Here is a 20,914-nt window from a genome sequence, read left to right as displayed (position 1 = left end):
TTCGTTATGCCCAGCTCATTCTTCTGTAGACATGCACCCGTAAATTAGGCGGGCCCTCATCACTACAGGAATGCCAAACATGTTGATGCTAAATGTAGTTTAGGCACGCTGTGGTGCTCAGAAAGGTGGGGAGCATTTGGATTTGGGAGCACAAAATTTACTGAACTTGTTTTGGGGGGTAAGGAGCCATAGCGCTTTTCCAGAGCCTTTGTACTACCAGTAACATGAAAGCCCCCTATATTTCCATTAACAGATGATGGACCTGAGTGAGAACTCGCTTTTTTCTGGATTAATTTGAAGCTTTTGTTGGGAAAACTTTAAACAACATTTAGGATCACATTTATCCTGTGCTCTACGCTGAGCACTTTGGGGTTTCTACCCAAAATCTCCGAGTGATGAAACCCCCGAGGGATCCATTTACTGTAATGAGGCAGCAGCCGCAGAGGTGCTCTGGACTCTGGCCTTTGTCCTTCTTTTTAGAAGTGTATAGAACTGTGGCAGACAGCACTTTTATGCACGCCTGAAATGACAGACACCGCCGAATCAACATCCACAGTGCCTCCATCTGCCTCATTATAGGGAATCTTCCGTTGGGAGTTACATCTGAATCACATATTTCAGAGATTTACACGGAAACCACGATGTAAGCACTCAGTGCAAAGTGCAGGATAAATGTTCTGCCGAGCCTTAGGCCGGGATCCCATTACCTTGTGTGATGCGAGAAACTCGCACGAGTCTCTGGCATCAGCTACGGTCCTGAGTGCCGGCAGTAGCGCCGGGTGTTGATGCCAGAGACTCGTGCAAGTTTCTCGCATCACACACGGTAGTATGATGTCGGCCTTACTGCGATCTTTGGGAGGCAGAATGAAAAAAAAACAAAAACCAGAAGGTGAAGAATTGGTTCTATTTATTTTTTATGCTGTTCTCGTGCGGTATAAGTGATTAGATTACTTTATTCTTCGGGTGGGTGAGACTACAGATTTAATTGTTTTTCTTCTGCTTGGCTGCCGTCACACAGTAAAAAAGTTTGACAGCTATAATTTTTCCATATTTTGACCCACAGAATCATGTGACGGTTTGTTTTTTGCGGGACAAGTTGACATTTTTATTGGTACCATTTTTGGGCTCATAACATTTTTTGACCGCTTTCCATTCTGATTTTTGGGAGGCAGAATGAACAAAAACCAGCAATTCAGAATTTTTTTTTTATGCAGTTCTGCATGTGGTAAAATTGTTACGGCATCTTTATTCTTTGGGTCAGTAAAATTACATCACTACACTTATATAATTTTTGTGATTTTTTGCGCTTTTACAGAAACTATTTTATAGACAAAAATAATTATTTTTTCATCGCTTTATTCTGAGAGCTATAACTTTTTTATTTTTCCACTGAGAGCTGTATGGCGTCTTTTTGGGGGCGAAACAGACATTCAGCAACACCATTTTTATTTACATTTGTCATTTTGATTGGGTTTTATTCCACTTTTTGTTCGGCTGTATGTTGATAAAGCATAGTTTTTTGCCTTTTTGTTTTTACGGAGCTCACTGAAGGGGTTAACTAGAGGGACAGTTTGATAAGTCGGGAAGTTCTGGACCCATCAGTGCCAAATATGTGTATTTTTTTCCCCATAAAAATAATCATCTACAATATAAACACGGTACATATTTTTTTACTATAATTTTGTGATTTTTTTCAAATTTTTTGTACTAAGTTCCTGTATGGGACTTTTAATTTTTTTTTTTTTTTTACTCTGATGGCTTCTAATCGCTTAGGCTAGGTTCACAATAGCGTTCGGGGGCTTTGCGGAGGGCCGCATACTTCCTCCATTAAGCCCCACCTACTTCTGAATGCGTCCTGCGTACCTATCTTTAACATTGGGTACGCAGGACATGTGGATGTATGCGGATGCGTTGTTTTGACGCGCCCGACGACCGCACGGGAACGCAACAAGTGTCGTTTTGCGCAGACGATGGGTGCGTCAAAACAACGCATCCGCATGTCCTGCGTACCCGATGTTAAAGATAGGTACACAGGACGCATGCAGAAGTATGTGGAAGTAGGCGGGGCTTAACGGAGGAAGTATGCAGCCCTCTGCAAAGCCCCCGAACGTTAATGTGAACCTAGCCTTAGAAAGCATTGCAATGCACGAGCTTTGCCATGCTTTATAAAAATTGTCAGCACTGCACTGACGAGCTCAGAGCACGGTGTATCAAGCTTGCTAGATCTGGTGACCCGGATGTCGTTATGACGACAACTGGTCACCATGGCAACGATTGGGCGATGACATCACAGGGTCGCCGATCAGAAAGCAGAGTGGACTCCCTTCCTCTGCCTTCTAAATACTGCGATCACAGCATTTAGTGGGATCAACTGCCTGGCAGTGAGTGCCGAGTGTCAGCTGTCATATCAGCTGACCACCCGTCAGTGATCGAATGCGCATAGCCCCTGTACGCCATGATGTGTCTATACGTCCAAGGTCATGAAAGGGTTAAATTGATTTCATTAGACAGCATGAAAATAAGCAAGTTTGCAATTGACTTGCTTTTTCTATCTGCTGTCATTCTCATGGAATGACAGCTTTTATTTTACATAGTGTACAGCTCGTTTTCATGGAGCTTGGCCAAGAGTGTGCAACAGTTCAATTCCAGGAGAGGTGTTAACACCCAACATCCCAGCCATCTTTCTCCAGCCACAGATTTCTACACAGCAGCTCTCTCTATAACAGACCAAACCACTGATATATACACGTGTTATAGAAGAACTTGTGTTGAGCTTCATAATTCTACTGAATGAGAACCTGCATTGCCAGAAACCATGAAGTAAGGAGACTGTAGAGTTTTGAGCTGCTCAAGAGATAACTTGCAAATACCATTTTAATAAAAATCACCTTGAAATAATAAACATGTATTTCCATTTCATTTCTCTTTATATGTTACACTAATGTATCATATTTATAGAGTTCCAAGCATCCTGTTATGAGTAGCAAGAGTGGACCCTCTGGGTCACGGTACCGGGATCCCTGGGGCGAGCTGGCCAGGTGGTGCAGACCCCCATACAGGGACCGATAGGAGCAGGCCCGAAGGAGTCGAATATCGTGACAGCTGATACCAAGAGGGGTGGCTCAGGAGCGGGTGAGACAGACAAGGCAGAGAGTCAGGAGCGACCGGAGTCAGGAGCGACCGGAGTCAGGAGCGACCGGAGTCAGGAGCGACAGGAGTCAGGAGCGACAGGAGTCAGGAGCGACAGGAGTCAGGAGCGACAGGAGTCAGGAGCGACCAGACAGGGCCAGAGTACCGTACGGAAGGCACACGATAATCAGGCGCCTCCATGAGGGAGGAGCCGCCTGATATACCCTGTGCTGGAGGTTGATTGGTGATCGCTCCACAGGGGTGGTGCAGAAGAGGGTTAAAAGAAGAGGCGTGACACATCCCATCTTGTTAATAAAACTTACTGACTTCTTGGATTATCTCGGAGGTATTGAATGCTCCGTTCTAATCAATACGCCAGTTAATGCCCTCGAGTTGCTAATTGGATAACTGTCATTACTACTGTGATTGAGTGGAACCAAAATATAATACAGTCTCTTCAAGTTTATGCCACATATTGCTTCAAAGAATAAAGAAAACATTCGGGATCCAATGCATAAAGCGTTCTTACATACCACATGGTGCAGCCTATTAAAAAGCCGGCTGTTTCGCCGATTTATTGGCTAATACATTTTTGATGACTGGTAACTCCTATAAAATTGCTCGGGTGCCAACTACTTTGATGAATAATTCCAGAGCATCGAAACTGTCAAGAATTCATGAATCAGAGTAAATTACAGCCAGAAGTGGATTAGATATGCCATAAAACAAAGAGGAAAAGGCTTGGTTTGGTCATTTTTATCTTGTTTCCATTTATTTCTTTTAATTTACGTTTGGAATTATCATAACAAATAAATGTGGCAAATGTATAAGTGCTGGAAGAAGAGTTATAAAACAACAAAAAAAAAAAAATCAATCATTAGATGGGTTGTTAATTCTCTCCAAGATCTGTACATATTTTATTTACCGTACTTTGAAAAAAAGGTCTAGAAATCAGGTTTGTAATTTTAAACAAATGTGATCTCCTCCGCCTCTCTAATATCAGAAATAGTGCTGTACAGACACTACCAATAAGAAACGCTGAGATTTTAGCTCTGAAGCCTAAAAAATTCAATCCTTAAGTATAATGGAGAGTGAAACTAAGGTCAGAACAGGATAATTAAAGTATGTACAGAGTGACACCACCAGCAGAATAGTGAGTGCAGCTCTGGAGTATAATACAGGATGTAACTCAGGATCAGTAATGTAATGTATGTACACAGTGACTGCACCAGCAGAATAGCGAGTGCAGCTCTGGAGTATAATACAGGATGTAACTTGAGATCAGTGCAGGATCATTAATGTAATGTACAGTTGTGCTCAAAAGTTTACATACCCCGGTAGAATTTTTGTTTTCTTGGCCTTTTTCAGAGAATATGAATGATGACACCAAAACTTTTTCTCCACTCATGGTTAGTGGTTGGGTGAAGCCATTTATTGTCAAACTACTGTGTTTTCTCTTTTTAAATCATAATGACAACCCAAAACATCCAAATGACCCTGATCAACAGTTCAGATACCCTGGTGATTTTGGCCTGATAACATGCATAGAAGTTGACACAAGTGGGTTTGAATGGCTACTAAAGGTAACATCCTCACCTGTGACCTGTTTGCTTGTAATCAGTGTGTGCATAAAAGGTGAGTGAGTTTCTGGGATCCAAACAGACTCTTGCATCTTTCATCCAGCCACTGGCATTTATGGATTGTGAGTCATGGGGAGAGCAAAAAAATATCAACGGATCTATGGGAAAAGGTAGTTGAACTGTATAAAACAGGAAAGGGATACAAAAAGATATTCAAGGAATTGATAATGCCAGTCAGCAGTGTTCAAACTGTGATTAACAAATGGAAAGTCAGGGGCTCTGTAAAAGCAAAACCACGGTCAGGTAGACCAACAAAAAATTCGTCCACAACTGCCAGGAAAATTGTTCGGGATGCAAAGAAAAACCCACAAATAACATCAGCTGAAATACTGGACTCTCTGAAAACTAGCGGTGTGGCTGTTTCAAGATGCACTTGAAGAAAAACGGCTGCATGGTCGAGTCGCCAAAAGAAAGCCATTACTGCTCAAATGCCACAAAGTATCTGGCCTACAATCCGCAAAACAGCACAGAGACAAGCCTCAAAACTACTGGAACAAGGTAATTTGGAGTGATGAGACCAAAATATAACTTTTTGGCCAAAACCATAAACGTTACATTTGGAGAGAGGTCAACAAGGCCTATGATGAAAGGAACGCCATTCCTACTGTAACCACGAAGGTGGATCACTGATGTTTTGGGGATGTGTGAGCTACAAAAGGCACAAGAAACTTGGTCAAAGTTGAAGGAAAGATGAATGCAGCATGTTATCAGCAAATACAGGAGGCAAATTTGCAAATAGCCCAGAAGCTGCGCATGGGACGTACTTGGACGTTCTAACATGACAACAATCCAAAACACAAGGCCAACTCGACCTGTCATTGGCTACAGCAGAACAAAGTGAATGTTCTGGAGTGGCCATCTCAGTCTCCTGACCTCAATATCAAGGAGCCACTCTGGGGAGATCTCAAGCGCGCAGTTCATGCTAGACAGCCCAGGAATTTACAGGAATTGGAGGCTTTTTGCCAAGAAGAGTGGACAGCTTTACCATCTGAGAAAATAAAGAACTTCATCTACAACTACCACAAAAGACTTGATGTTAGAGGGGGCAATACACGGTATTAAGAAGTGGGGTATGTAAACTTTTGATCAGGGTCATTTGGATGTTTTGGGTTGTCATTAGGATTTAAAAAGAGAAAAACAGTAGTTTAACAATAAATGGCTTCACCTAACCACTAACAATGAATGGAGAAAAAGGTTTGGCGTTATTTTCATAATCTCTGAAAAAAGGCCAAGAACGCAAAAATTCTGCCAGGGTATGTAAACTTTTGAGCACAACTGTATGTACACAGTGACTGCACCAGCAGAATAGTGAGTGCAGCTCTGGGGTATAATACAGGGTGTAGCTTAAAATGAGTAATGTAATGTAATGTACGGTATGTACAAATTAAGGACTCATGCACATGGCCATAATACGATTCAACGGGGTATGCATACAAAGTAAAAGTTGCGTCTTCAGTGGATTTTGTGGCGTAGTTCCCCATTTCCTGATTGATTTTACCCATTGTATGTCAAGTTACATGGATACAGCTGAAGACTGCAAGCCTTTTTGTCAGTAGTATTGCTGTGTAAGGGCACCATATGGCTTTTCACGCTCTCATTTCCCCCACCTTTAGTATTTCCTAATGCCATAATAGGGAATGTATAATAAAATAACTCCCATTGAGCTATATAATTCGTGCATTATATAAGAACTTATATCTTGAAAGTGCGACAACTCTGAAGCTGAAAAACAGCTAAGCAGCTGGAAAAAATAAACTAATTTCCTTGCTCCTGCACAATTAACTAATTCCTCCAGCACACCATAGTCTGACTTTCAGGCCTGCTGACTAGTGGAGTTGAGGATACATTGATTATGTATTCCCATGTACACGTGTTGGCTTGGGTCCACATGGAACAATGAGTAAATATGTAGCGAGACCCCCTGGGGACGAATTGCCAATATGTTATTGCCTGAACAGAGCAGTTGGCAATTTCCACAGGTGAAAGAAGGAGCCACGAGACACGAGTATGTTCCTTAAATGCTGAATATGCGGAATGAGAAAGGAAGATTATTGTTTAATAAAAGCTATCTTGAGGTTTTTGACAGGTGCAGATTTGAGAATGTCATCTGTTTCTTGAGGCATACAAGGTGCAGAATCCCTAATGAGCTAGATATGGTCTGTGGAGAAGTACGAAGATACTGAGAAATCGTAGGAATACAGGAAAGCCGAGCCCTGTTATGGATGGAAGAAAAATGTGATGGCAATTGGGATCCGTGACTAATGGGAATCTGTGACATCAACGACCCACAAATTCTGGCAAATAAAGAGGTTGTCCTACGATCCTAAGTTCCTGATCACTGGGCTGGGAATCGGTGGAACACATACGTGACAATGGTCCCATACAAATAGGACTCCGGCACCCCAGCAATCAGACACTTCATCTATCCTGTGTACAGGTGATAAGATATTATTGTTGGGAACATCATTAAAGCAGTGTTCGAGTTTGAAAGTTATTTCCTGTCCAAAGTTACTTAAAAACCTTAGACCCAAGATTTTTTTTTAATCAGATTATTTGGAAAGTTGCTTTATTCTGTGATCTACGTCAAAGAGCATAACTTAGTCTGGAAGACCCAGGACAGTCCTATTGATTCGAACATTGTGTAATGCTTCATTTCTCTTGTGGTGGCGCTGCAGTGGAATTGAACAATTGCCGTGAGATCCTCCTGCTGATTGCAGTTGATTAATGGGGATGCTGGTCGTCATCAAATCCTTCCTAACAAAAATGGATTATATGAAGTGGACAACTTTTAATGCCCCCATGAGACTAACATTGGTTGGACATGCTGATATCAGCAGGCTCAGCCATCAAGTCTAATTGTATGCGGGGGGGGGGGGGGGGGGGTGTCTCAGATTCTCCCTTGACAGATCATATTGGAGAGATAAGGAGCCAGCATGTCGGATTTGGAATTGCCAATCCTTTTGTTCTCGGAGAGATAAGCCACCGCCAGAGGAGTTTGCTAGCGATTCTCTCATATAGAACACAGATTCGAATGCTTCTGTGTAAGGAGGAGTGGGGAGATATAACTGTAAGCTGAACGATCAACCAAGTGATTGCTCAGCCGGTAACTCTCATATATAAATTAAAGGGGTGTTCTTAAGTATAAAAGTTATAGCCAACCTATGGGATAGGTGATAAATTTCCAACCTCCGTGGTCCTCACCGATCCCGAGAACTAGAAATCTGAAGAGCCTTGTGCGAATGGAGAGTCGACCATGCGCTCTTCCTCTGCATTCGCTCTAATAGAAGCTCCGGAGATCAGCCAAGTGCTGTGCTAGGCAATCTCTAACGCTCCCGTTAAAAAAAAAAGTGGACTGGAAGTGCACACGATTGCCCTCGGCTCCTGCCAGTCAGCCCCCAGTTCTTGGGATTGGTGGAGCCACTGTTGTCGGAATCACCAGAAATTGAAAAGTTATCTGGCCAAAGTAAGACTAATGCGCATGGGGCCGCAAGAGTTGTCCATACAAACCATTGTTGTGAAGAAGGATGTGATAGCTGCAAGTGTCCAATCAACAATCAAAGGGTGGAGTATCTAGCTGCAACTGTTCAATTCTACTGCAGCGCCACCGCAGGAGAAATGAAGACTTACACAATTGTTTACTCAATGGTCTGCCCCAGTATTGCATTAACGTGTTGGGTCCTCCAAAGCAAAATATGCTTTTTGATGCGGATCACTAAATGAAGCAACTTTACAATATCTGCCTTGGGTCCAAGGTTCCTACGTAACTCCATGATGGTTGTAGACATCGATTGGTGTACTTACCAAATGTACGATAGCTAGAAATAAAGGACATATGACACGGAGTATACCTGCAGAGTCAGACTACACCACAGGCTTTGTTTGTAGTCTGAAACTATGGTGACACATGAGTTTCTGTAAGGACTTAAGACACAAAACAATAAAAAAAATTGAATTATGACTTTTAGTAAAGTTGCTCATAGTGGGCCTCCCATCTTAGCCATGTATGGCAATCCCACAAAATAAGCCACAAATATCATTTAGATGCAGGTCCACCTCTGCAACCCCGGTCCACCTCTGCAACCAGCACCTGTTATCAGAACTCACCGTGTCTATGAATGAAGTGCTGGCCGTGCGTAGCTTTCTATATGAATTTCCATGGAGGGGGGGGTTTCTAAAACAATCAAGCAATCTTGAGAATAATCTTTTAAGTCTCTATGCTAGATGAATCAAAAGAGTAAAAAAAAATGGTTTCCAAAATGGAACTTTCCTTTAAAGTTTTCGTTCTGCTACATACAGACAAGAGAATTTCCGTTACATTCAGTATCAAAGTGAGTTTTGATAACAGAGGAAAACTAAACCTGAAATGCGTCACTTTATAGGACTAACATCATCTTAATGGCCCCGTCTCCCTTGTCTAGCTGATAAATATATGAAAGAAGATGCACATCCTGTTTGGAACGATCTCATCGGAGATCTAGATTGATACTTGACCGCCTCCCGGGGAAAAAAAAAAATAAAAAATCTTGGTACATTAAAAATGTTGACTTTTTTATCATGTTGCAGCGAGGTCAGACAAGGAGACAAGAGTCGTTAAGGAATTGTCCGGCCGCTGATGAACTTGTCAGCATTCAGCACATAATCCGCTCTCTTTTATGACTCTCTCAATAATATTCAGATTCCCCCAATTCATCTACTTCCCCAGAAATTCCAATCAAATTGACATGAAATAATGATGGATAACGACTCGTTCTGGACAATGAGACGACACCAGCAGAATATTTTTTATTTTTTTCCCCCGTCTCCCTCGACCAGAGACCACAAAGACAGATTGTCTCTTTAGAACAGATAGGAGAGCAAGATTAATACAAAAAATGTACCAGGGCATCAATCTTCTTTACCGGGTGTCAGGATACAAGCCGAGATCTGGAACTGCCGCTCTACAAGTCTTTAGACACGGCAATAAATGGGGACTCATTCATCAGCTCATTGCGCCCTCGTCCCAACCTGCGGCCGATATCATCACACATACATCGTATCAAGGCATCAGGGCAACAATCACGTCATTATCTAGAATTATAGTTGGCTGCGTATGACTTTTTTGTCTTTAGATTATTTTTCTCTCCTTGTAAAATTATTACAAAAAAATTTGGATAAAAAATAAAATAATTGCGGAAAAAAAAAAACCACTTAAAAATGCAACTTTATCCAAATATGAGTAAGCAGCGGTAGGCAAAATGGATGTCTCGTAATAGCTGTTCAGGATTGCACCACTCCTCTGTCTCCCAGCTTCTCAATGGCAAGAGGGGGACGAGGTGGCATAGTCCAAACTGAGCCCTCTACGACGCCGCAAGCAGAGCACGCCTTCTACGATGCCGCAAGCAGAGCGCTCCCTATACGGCGCCGCAAGCAGAGCGCGCCCTATACGACGCCGCAAGCAGAGCACGCCTTCTACGACGCCGCAAGCAGAGCGCGCCCTCTATGACGCCGCAAGCAGAAGCAGTTTTGCCCCTGCAACATTGTGTGGTACAGTAAAGGGTGTTTTACTGGATGGAAGATATGTTTCTCCTAGCAGATTAATGTTTGGCTGGGTTTTTCCTTAAAGACGGGACCTGCGATGATGTCAGGGTCACGTGATCAGCCCATGTGATGTCTACCTCACTGGTGGGAGGGGTTAGGCCCTATGTAATGGAGGTTGGTAAATGCCACAGAGTGTGTTTTTGGAAACTACAGGGACTTGTGTGGACGCAGCCTGCAACTTGTATATAGGATTTCCGTGCTGCAGAACTGTTTCAGCAAGACTCGGAAGAACCCCGGGAATGGCACCTGGCGGATGCCGCAGGACCTGGCAGCCGCTTAGTTACGCCTGTTCCGTGCAAGAGGTGAGTCTGGGACAAGTGGTTCTCCAAGCTGGAGTATGTGTTTTATTTCCCTCATGTTTTGTTAAGCTGCTGGTTACTGAGTGACATTAAAACCACTGAAATTGGACTTTATGCCTGTGTGTTGCCTCGTTACTGCCGCCCAGCTATTGCCTACCAGAGCGAATCCCTACAATTGGTGGACTGAATGCGGGCACAAGCAGTGAGGCCAGGCTGTTTTTATTTTTGATTGGCACCCCAGCCTATGTCCTGGGTGAAACGAGTGGCAGAGACCCAGGCGGGGAACTTTCCAGAAATGGAGGTCACGGTACAAACGCTCATAGAGGCCATGCAATAGCAGCAGCAGGCTATGCAGCAGCAACAGGAGGCCATGCGACAGCAGGCTATGCAGCAGCAGGAAACCAATCAGCTGTTGATACAGCATATCACGGCAGCGCAGACCAAAGGAGCTGACCAGGGAATCCATGAGGTCCAGAAAGCGGTTCGTATAGCGATTCCCAAGATGGAGAAATCGGACGATGTGGAGGCATACCTGGAGATGTTCGAAGGAGTCGCTGAGAGAGAAGCTACCCCGAGACCATTGGGCGGATGTCCTCGCTCCGTTTCTGACCCCAGGACCTTTGAAGGAATATCAGGACCTACCCACCGAGCAAAGGGTGGACTACACGGTCGTCAAGGGTGAGATACTGGCTCGTCTTGGGGGTAAATGTGTTAGTGCGGGCCCAGCGGGTACACCAGTGGGAGTTTACCCCCTCCAAGCCGGCCCGGTCCCAGTATTACGACCTGTTGCACCCATTACAAAAGTGGTTGCAGCCTGAGGTGTTGTCCCCCACAGCCATGCTGGACCGCATAGTGACTGATAAATTTTGGAGGGCTTTGCCCCACTCCCTCCAGACATGGGTCGGTCAGGCATCCCCTACTAATGCCATGCAGATGATAGACCTCATAGAAAGGTATGGGGCTACCAAAGAGTTACAGGGAGGGACCCCTCGAAAGGTAACCGGAAGGTTCCCTAAGTCCCCGCCCCTGGTTCAGCGAGCGGAGCCCAGGAAGGCTGCTCAGGACTTATCTGGGGAAGTAAGGAGCCCAATAATCTGCTGGCGGTGCCAGGAACCAGGTCATATGAGAGCTGATTGCCCCCACCTGACTGAGCCCATGGACACCAATTTTGGGTACCGCCAGTCCCAATTTGCCGAACCAATGTGTGCAGTGGGCACCCCAAAAGGCCCCAATATGGAACATTTGTGTCAGGTGGAAGTGGAGGGCACCCCGGCTGTGGCCCTATTGGACTCGGAGTCTTGTAACCCTGGTACGAGCCAGCTGGATACACACCAGCGAGTATACGGGTCGGAAAATTGGGGTGTTGTGTATGCATGGAGACTTAAAAGACTATCCCACCGCACTAGTGGTAATCAGCACGCCAGCAGGGAGGCGGTGCCACGAGGTGGGGGTGGTGAGTAATTTACATTATGTAGTGATAATTGGAAGAGACTTTCTGTTGTTTTCTGTGCTGTGGCCTTCAGTTGTCCCGTCCACTGAGCAACTGCCGGCACCAGAGGCAACCAGGTTACATTCTCCCGAAGGGGGGCATGAGCCTGGTGGCCCGGAGGAAGAAGTGCTGGTGGTAGGAATAACCTTCCCTTCGGTGGAGGAGGGGGAGAGTTCTCCCATAGAAATATTGGCTGGAGAGGTGGAAGACTTGCCGCTGGGACTCGAGTTGTCAGACTTGAATGTATCAGGTGATAATTTTGGTACAGCGCAACTCCGATACCTCACTTTAGCCAGGGCCAGAGAAAATGTACTGTTTGTCAATGGGGCACCCCAACAACCTGGGGCAGATACGGTGTTTCCACGCTTTGAGTTGAATCAGGATTTGTTGTACCGAGTGGAGAAAATACGTGGGGAAATGGTAGAAGAGTTACTGGTACCTCAGACATATCGAAGGCTGGTAATGGATTTAGCACATGCGCATGTACTTGGGGGGGCATTTGGGCCAAAAGAAGACCCTCGACCGAATTCTGCAGCGATTTTACTGGCCAGGGGCTCATGAAGAAGTTAAACGGTACTGTAGCTCCTGTCCAGTATGCCAGGTAACCAGTCACCAGCCTCACTTTCGGAGCCCTTTGGTGCCTTTGCCAATTATAGAGGTACCCTTCGAGAGAGTGGCCATGGACCTGGTGGGGCCTCAATAAGGCTGGTTTCACATTAGCGCTTTTGTGCGCAGCGCATCGGGCGCACCAGTGCGCATGCGCACTGCGCACCTATATTTTACATGATGTGCGCATGGTCTTGCGCATATTTGCGCTTTCGTGCGCATGCGTTTTTTTGTCTTTTGCGCCAGGCGCGTCAGACGCAACATGTTGCATTTTTGGTTCCGCCCTGTCTCGTTAAAACAACGCATGCGCACGGAATGCGCAAAAACACCACATTGGAGCCTATGGGAGCGCAATACTTGCGCATGGTCTTGCGTTTTTATGCGCATGCGTTTTTTACATAAACATGACTGAAATTTGGTCTAGACAGTAAAAAAAAAAAATGAACCAAGGTGATAAAATGGTGTGGGCACTGGGATTCCACAATACTTTAAGGATTGCTCACTAGTGGACACACAGCACAAGCTGCACCAATGTAAGTATGAAAAACCTAATGTCTGGCTGAAATTTCAATACATTTCTATGTACTTATGTCTCTTTTTTTTTTTATTGCAGCATGTCTTCATCTGGTGAAGAATATGTCCCCGGGACAGGGCAAGAGGCAGAAGAAGTGAGTACTATGCTTCCGTATGGATTTGAAAAAATAAACACATGTGATTAATTTTTTTGGTTTAATTTTCAGAGCTCATCCTCCATCACGCCACCACCACCGGAGGAACGGCAGGAGCAGCAAGGCCAAGTGCGGGCGGGTAGACGTGATGTAAGTACAGACGGACTGTTGTTTTTTTTTTTTTTTTTACTTATTTTCTAGTCTGGTTTTTTTTTTTTTTTTTTTTTTTTTGGTATTTTTTAGTTTTTTTTTTTAAAATTTTCATGGTTGTTTTTTTCGATGTTTGTTGTTTTTTTTCCATTTATTTCCATTTAAAACAAATAATTTTTTCATGGATTGTTTATCAATATCTAGGGCTCAAAGTGTGTATGTGTGTGTGTGTGTGTATGTTTGTTTGTTTGGGTATATGGGCACGGGACTATGGGATGGAGGATATATATGATGGGTATATGGGCACGGGATAGAGGATATGTATGATGGTATATGGGCACGGGACTATGGGATGGCGAACATGTATCATGTGTATATGGGCACAGGCATATGAGATGGCGAATATGTATGATGGGTATATGGGCACAGGACTATGGGATGGAGGATATGTATGATGGAATATGGGCACGGGACTATGGGATGGAGGATATATATGATGGGTATATGGGCATGGGATGGAGGATATGTATGATGGTATATGGGCACGGGACTATGGGATGGCGAACATGTATCATGTGTATATGGGCACAGGCATATGAGATGGCGAATATGTATGATGGGTATATGGGCACAGGACTATGGGATGGAGGATATGTATGATGGAATATGGGCACGGGACTATGGGATGGAGGATATATATGATGGGTATATGGGCATGGGATGGAGGATATGTATGATGGTATATGGGCACGGGACTATGGGATGGCGAATATGTATGATGGGTATATGGGCACAGGCATATGGGATGGCGAATATGTATGATGGGTATATGGGCACAGGACTATGGGATGGAGGATATGTATGATGGAATATGGGCACGGGACTATGGGATGGAGGATAATTTTAAATTTATATAACTAACCACAGTTAGTTACTATGCCCGGGCAGCGCCGGGCTCTTCAGCTAGTTATCGATATTTTTTTTTTAAAAATCTTTCAAAGATTAATGTTTGTCTTTCTTTTCTAGGCTCCACAGCGGGAGGAGGACCTCGCCCTGGACAACGACGAGCTCATCCGTCTAGTCCAGGAGCGAGTCCCGTTGTGGGACACCCGTCACCAACTGCACTCGGACAACGTGGTGATCCGGCGGCTCTGGAACGAGGTGGCCGCATCGCTGATGGATGGCTGGGACAACGCCTCTCCCCGGGTCCGCAAGGATTTTCGTAAGTATTTAAATGCAGTGTGATGCAGCAGTGATCTTGGCCGGGATCACCCAACTGTGTGTGATGCTATTAACTCCATGGAGTTTCTATCATCACACACAGTTGGATGATCACAGCCTCCAGTGCATAGTCTTACTTTTTTTCTTTTTTTTTTTTTTTTCCATCACCGTGAACAAAGTCAGAACCCGTTGGCGCTCGATGAAGGACCGCTTCAACAGGGATATCCGTCAGGAGAATAAGGTTCGCAGTGGTGCTGCGGCAAGGACCGGCACGAAGTACCGATACCATCGTGCCTTGGCATTTTTAAGACCGGTCCTTGCCTCCCGAACGTAAGTATTTTCTAGTTGTATTGTGTTTTATTCTGTGCTTTTCTATTCCACAGGAGTTGGCGATTGTTAATTTATTGTAGTAATTTCTTTCTTTTCTTTTCACAGCACCTGGAGCAGCACCCTGCAACCTGGTCCCGAAGCGGTCCTTCATCAAGCTGCCCCGGACCCGTCCCAGCCATCCATCAGCGAGGAAGCACCTTGCAGGTCTGCACCACAGTCATCTGGAGACCAGGAAGCTGGTCGCTCAGGTGTTCCCCTGTCCCAGGTCTCTGCCACTGGTTTTGCGGGCACTTCCCGCCAGCAGCGGCAGAGGACCTTGGACAGGCCTCTCATGCCCGAGTTCGTTGAATTGAGCTCGGTCTTTCAGAGTAGCCTCAAGGCACTCTCCGATAGACTTGAGAGTGGTTTCCTCCTTTTGGACCAACGCTACAAGTCTATCGAGGGTCGCCTTGAGCGCCTGGAAGTCGACCTCGCCAGACCAGCGCATCATTTTTATACCCAAATAGCTCGGGACACGGCGGAACACCTTACCCCTGACCTCCAGTTGACTGTCATGCAGGCCTGCAACAATGCTTTTATGCAGGCTATGCAGCAGAGTAGGATTATGCAGCAGTCAGTGGTGGCATTTCCACCGGTGCCACCACTGACTCGTTTTACAGCATTACCTACTTCTGCTGCATATCACTGCACAGCCACCACACTTCCAAGCCTCGCCGGACACCAATATACCGCCCCAAGTCCGAGTGCAGCTGGACACTTACCCGCCAACACCATGCCAAGCGCTGCTCCTGCCTGGCCCACCACTGCTGCCGCCACCACCACTGGATGGCCCGTCGTCACCACCCCTGCCTTGAGCGCCGCAACCACCACCACCAGCGGGAGGACCACCCCGGTATGGACCGCCACAGCCACCACGCCTGCATGGACCGCCACCACCACCACCACCACCTCGGAGCAGCATCAGCTGGGGGACCCGCATTCAATATTTACAGCCCCTGCCAGGACATCCACCACCTCCAGCATGCCACAGCTGGAACAAGATCCTGGCAGGCGGTCAACAAGTGCCAGGCGGTCCCCCAGCTCCAGCCAGTCCCCAGCCTCCAGGCGTTCCAGAGGCTCAAGGCAGTCCAGAGGCTCAAGGCGGTCCAGAGGCTCAAGGCGGTCCCCGGGGTCTAGCCAGTCCTCAGGCTCAAGCGAGGACAGCAGGAAGACGACGGGCCACCGTCCTAAAAAAACAAAGAGGAGGACTCTTACCCTCCCTCCTCCCTCACCTCCCACTTCACAACTTTCCTTGCCTCAGCTCCCTTCCCCCACTTCTTTGGTTCCTCCTTCCCCTAGAACCCCTTACTCCACCCAAAGCCGTTCCTCATCCCTCCACACCCCCCAGTTTCCAGCAACTAAAAAATAATTTAAATAAATGTTATATTTTTTTTTCAAAATAATGTTTGGTTATTGTGTCTTTCGCCGCCTGCACACACTGCGCCCTACACTATGGTTTGTTTTTCTTTACTTTCTACCGGATGGTCAGCCATCCAACTCTGAAAGGGATACTATATTTATTTTTTTTTTTTATATATATATATATATATATATATATATATATATAAATAAAACAAAAATGAAATATAGTATCCCTTTCAGAGTTGGATGGCTGACCATCCGGTAGAAAGTAAAGAAAGGGAAACCACCAAAAAAAAAAAAAAATATATATATATATATATATATATATATATATATATATATATAAAAATAAATATATATATATAATATATATTTATATATATATATATATATATAAATATTAGAAATTAAGTCTTAACACACAGTTGGACAGGTGTACCTAATAAAGTGGCCAGTGAGTGTATGTATATATATATATATATATATATATAAATAAATATATATATATATATATATATATATATATATATATATATATATATATACACACTCACTGGCCACTTTATTAGGTACACCTGTCCAACTGTGTGTTAAGACTTAATTTCTAATCAGCCAATCACATGGCGGCAACTCAGTGCATTTAGGCATGTAGACATGGTCCAGACAATCTCCTGCAGTTCAAACCGAGCATCAGTATGGGGAAGAAAGGTGATTTGAGTGCCTTTGAACGTGGCATGATTGTTGGTGCCAGAAGGGCTGGTCTGAGTATTTCAGAAACTGCTGATCTACTGGGATTTTCACGCACAACCATCTCTAGGGTTTACAGAGAATGGTCCGAAAAAGAAAAAAAATCCAGTGAGCGGCAGTTCTGTGGCCGGAAATGCCTTGTTGATGCCAGAGGTCAGAGGAGAATGGGCATACTGGTTCGAGCTGATAGAAAGGCAACAGTGACTCAAATTGCCACCCGTTACAACCAAGGTAGGCAGAAGAGCATCTCTGAACGCACAGTGCGTCGAACTTTGAGGCAGATGGGCTACAGCAGCAGAAGACCACACTGGGTACCACTCCTCTCAGCTAAGAACAGGCATCTGATGGCTACTTTCAGCAGGATAATGCGCCATGTCATAAAGCTCGAATCATCTCAGATTGGTTTCTTGAACATGACAATGAGTTCACTGTACTCAAATGGCCTCCTCAGTCACCAGATCTCAATCCAATAGAGCATCTTTGGGATGTGGTGGAACGGGAGATTCGCATCAGGGATGTGCAGCCGACAAATCTGCGCCAACTGTGTGATGCCATCATGTCAATATGGTCCAAAATCTCTGAGGAATGCTTCCAGCACCTTGTTGAATCTCTGCCACGAAGAATTGAGGCAGTTCTGAAGGCAAAAGGGGGTCCAACCCGTTACTAGCATGGTGTACCTAATAAAGTGGCCAGTGAGTGTATATATATATATATATATATATATATATATATATTTTTTTTTTATGGTGGTTTCCCTTTCTTCAATTTAACCTGGGCAGATGAGTAGTGGAGTTTATTAAGACACAGTACACTGGGTACAGGTATAAAAAACCATGTATTTTATTTTTAACAAACAACAAAACTATTAAACCATTTGATCCTGCCATGCTACACGACCAACATCGGATAAAAAGTAGTCCGCAAATTGGTCCCTCATTTGGGCAACTTCGACTGAGGACCGAAGAGGGTGCTGAGTAAAATCTGGCAAAGGGTTGGCAGCAGGCTCATCCATGTCAAAGTTCGGCCGCTCCTTTGCCATAACAAAATTGTGGAGAACCACGCATGCCTTCACGACCTCATCAACTGTTTCCATTTTGAGATTGATGGCGGTGCTGAGAATTCGCCATCTGGACACTAGAATGCCAAAGGCGCACTCTACAGTCCTGCGAGCCCTCGTAAGCCTGTAGTTGAAAATTTTCTTGCGGTGGTCCAAGTCACGGCTGGAGTACGGCTTCAGCAGGTTTGGGCACATCTGAAATGCCTCATCCCCAACCACTACAAATGGCAGTGGTGGAGTTTGGGTTTGGGGAAGAGGCCGTGCCAGTGGAAAATTGAAATGGTTGCCGTACAACCTCCAGCCCATATCAGAGTTCTTAAAAGTCTGTGAATCGTTGCCCCGTCCGAATGCCCCTATGTCCACCGCCACAAACCGGCAGTCTGCATCCGCAATGGCCATTAGGACTGTGGAAAAGTACTTCTTGTAGTTGTAGTACTCGGAGCCACTTCTTGCGGGTTTTGTGATGCGGATGTGCTTCCCGTCCACCGCTCCTAGGCAGTTCGGGAAATTGCAGACTGCCCAGAATTTCTCCGATATTTGAAGCCACTTTTCGGCAGTGGGCAATGGCAGAAACTCCGGACACAGAACATCCCACAGAGCCCTGCAGGTGTCGGCAACAATCCCAGATAAAGTTGAGATTCCCAGCCGGTACTGGAAATGCAGGGATGAAAGACTCTCTCCAGTTGCCAGGAACCTGCCAAACATAAAAAGAAAAAATAATTATATTTCTGTCTTGGGTATTACTAAAAACACTGAAAATAAAAAAGTACATGGCCTAACTATTTTGCATGTTTTTTTAATACAACATAGCAAAAAAACATTTTATAAAGGCTTGGGATTAGTACATGCCAGAAGAAAAACCATTATGCAAAAAAGCAATTTCACAAAAATAATGTTAAAAATCAATAGCCAAAAAAAACCTAATTTTTTGGACCAAAAAAAAAAAAAATAAAAAGCCAAAAAAATTATGCAAACATAACAACATACATACCGTAAGGTGACAAGGAGCCTTTCTTCGGGAGGAATGGCACGCCGGAGCTGAGTGTCCCTTCTCCGGATGTTTCCTTCAACCATACCCAGCAAGTCAAGGAAGCTTTCCTGGGACATCCGTGTATAGTCAGCAAATTTCTCCGGGTTTTCCTGTAGCTCGCTGTACAGCGTGTGATATGCTCCACGGCTTGGCCGGAGTTCGATGATTGGATGCCTCCAAAACCTACGCCGCTGCCGTCTCTGCTGTCTCTCCCTCTCCCTTTCTTGCTGGCAACAAAAGACATACGCCTGAGACAGCGCAATGTCAAGATCCAGCTTGAAGCGGAAATTATCCAGACGCAAGTCCATCTTGACACCGGAAACAGCAGCAAAATCTGATGAATTCAGCAGTACAGGGTCTATAAAACATTCCAATGAAACACGCCCACTGGTGACCCATTGGTGGTCAAAGATTTTGCTATTGTGAAATGTCACACCTAAAAACGCATGCGCATAAAAAACGCAACCGCATGCAAAAACGCATGTAAAACGCAAGTAACACTGCGTTATTTTGACGCATCAGCGTGCGCATGAAGAAAAAAAAACGCACATTTGTTTTGCGTTTTTCTTTGCGTTTTTTATGCGCACGATGCGCTGCGCAAAAAAACGCTAATGTGAAACTAGCCTTAGTCGGCAAGGGGACACCAACACATTCTTGTAGTTCTAGACTATGCTACCCGATATCCTGAGGCCATTCCTCTGCGCCACACATCAGCTAAGCTTATAGCAAAGGAACTCATGGGTATGTTTTCACGGGTGGGAATTCCGCAAGAGATTTTAACAGACCAGGGAACCCCCTTTATGTCAAAAATTATGAAGGAACTCTGCCGGTTGTTAAATGTTAAACAGTTGCGTACCTCGGCCTATCATCCCCAAACAGATGGTCTGGTAGAAAGATTCAATAAGACACTGAAGAGCATGTTAAAAAAGGCAGTTTTCAAAGATGGGAAGGACTGGGATCTGTTATTGCCATATTTGTTATTTGCAGTGCGGGAGGTACCTCAGGCATCTATGGGGTTCTCGCCCTTTGAACTATTGTACGGCAGACATCCACAGGGCTTACTAGATGTAGCCAAAGAGGCCTGGGAGAACCAACCTACTCCCCACAAAAGTGTGATAGAACATGTTGCAAAAATGCAAGAGCGAATGGAGACAGTCCTACCTTTGGTCCGGGAACATATGGAGGCAGCACAACGGTCACAGAGTCGGGTCTATAACCGGGAGGCTCGGGTAAGAACCTTTAGCCCTGGGGATCGAGTTTTGGTGCTTGTGCCTACCGTAGATAGCAAATTTCTCGCAAGGTGGCAGGGACCCTACGAGATCAAGGAGAAGGTGGGACCAGTACACTACAAGGTACACCAACCAGGTCGGAGAAAGCCAGAACAGGTTTACCATATTAATTTGCTTAAACCCTGGAAAGATAGAGAGCACCTTGGTGGGGATAGTCCGCTGCCAGCGTTTCAGATGGAAAAGGCTCCGTTACCTCGGGGCGAGGCAGGAGAAGCCCAACCCGCGGTCAAAATTGCAGATACTTTGTCTCCTAAACAGGTTCAGGAGGTCCGGGAGTTCAT

At 45.0% G+C, this 20,914-nt stretch overlaps 2 protein-coding genes across 3 annotated transcripts in view; one reads left to right on the top strand and one right to left on the bottom strand.

Annotated features, from left to right (window-relative positions):
• Positions 1-20,914, bottom strand: part of RSU1 (Ras suppressor protein 1) — a 159,294-nt gene that overhangs the window by 37,759 nt on the left and 100,621 nt on the right. The window lies entirely within an intron of this gene.
• On the top strand, positions 14,956-16,560 carry LOC141095680 (uncharacterized). Its single transcript, XM_073581882.1, has 2 exons — positions 14,956-15,109; positions 15,215-16,560. Exons 1-2 carry the CDS (start codon positions 14,979-14,981, stop codon positions 16,515-16,517), a joined length of 1,434 nt encoding a protein of 477 aa, XP_073437983.1. The 5' UTR covers positions 14,956-14,978; the 3' UTR covers positions 16,518-16,560.

Source organism: Dendrobates tinctorius, unplaced genomic scaffold (genome assembly GCF_039654945.1).
Source record: "Dendrobates tinctorius isolate UK_male_01 unplaced genomic scaffold, ASM3965494v1 ptg000070l, whole genome shotgun sequence".
Lineage (NCBI taxonomy): Eukaryota > Metazoa > Chordata > Amphibia > Anura > Dendrobatidae > Dendrobates > Dendrobates tinctorius.
The sequence above is the reverse complement of the archived record's forward strand: the minus strand, read 5'-3'. Positions and strand labels throughout refer to the sequence as shown.

What these genes read in the sequence shown, in the direction of transcription:
- LOC141095680 (XM_073581882.1), top strand. Translation starts at nt 14,979, where the DNA reads ATGAAGGACCGCTTCAACAGGGATATCCGTCAGGAGAATAAGGTTCGC. An exon ending in CCGGTCCTTGCCTCCCGAAC is followed by an intron (nt 15,110 to 15,214) that starts GTAAGTATTTTC and finishes TTCTTTTCACAG; the next exon opens with CACCTGGAGCAGCACCCTGC.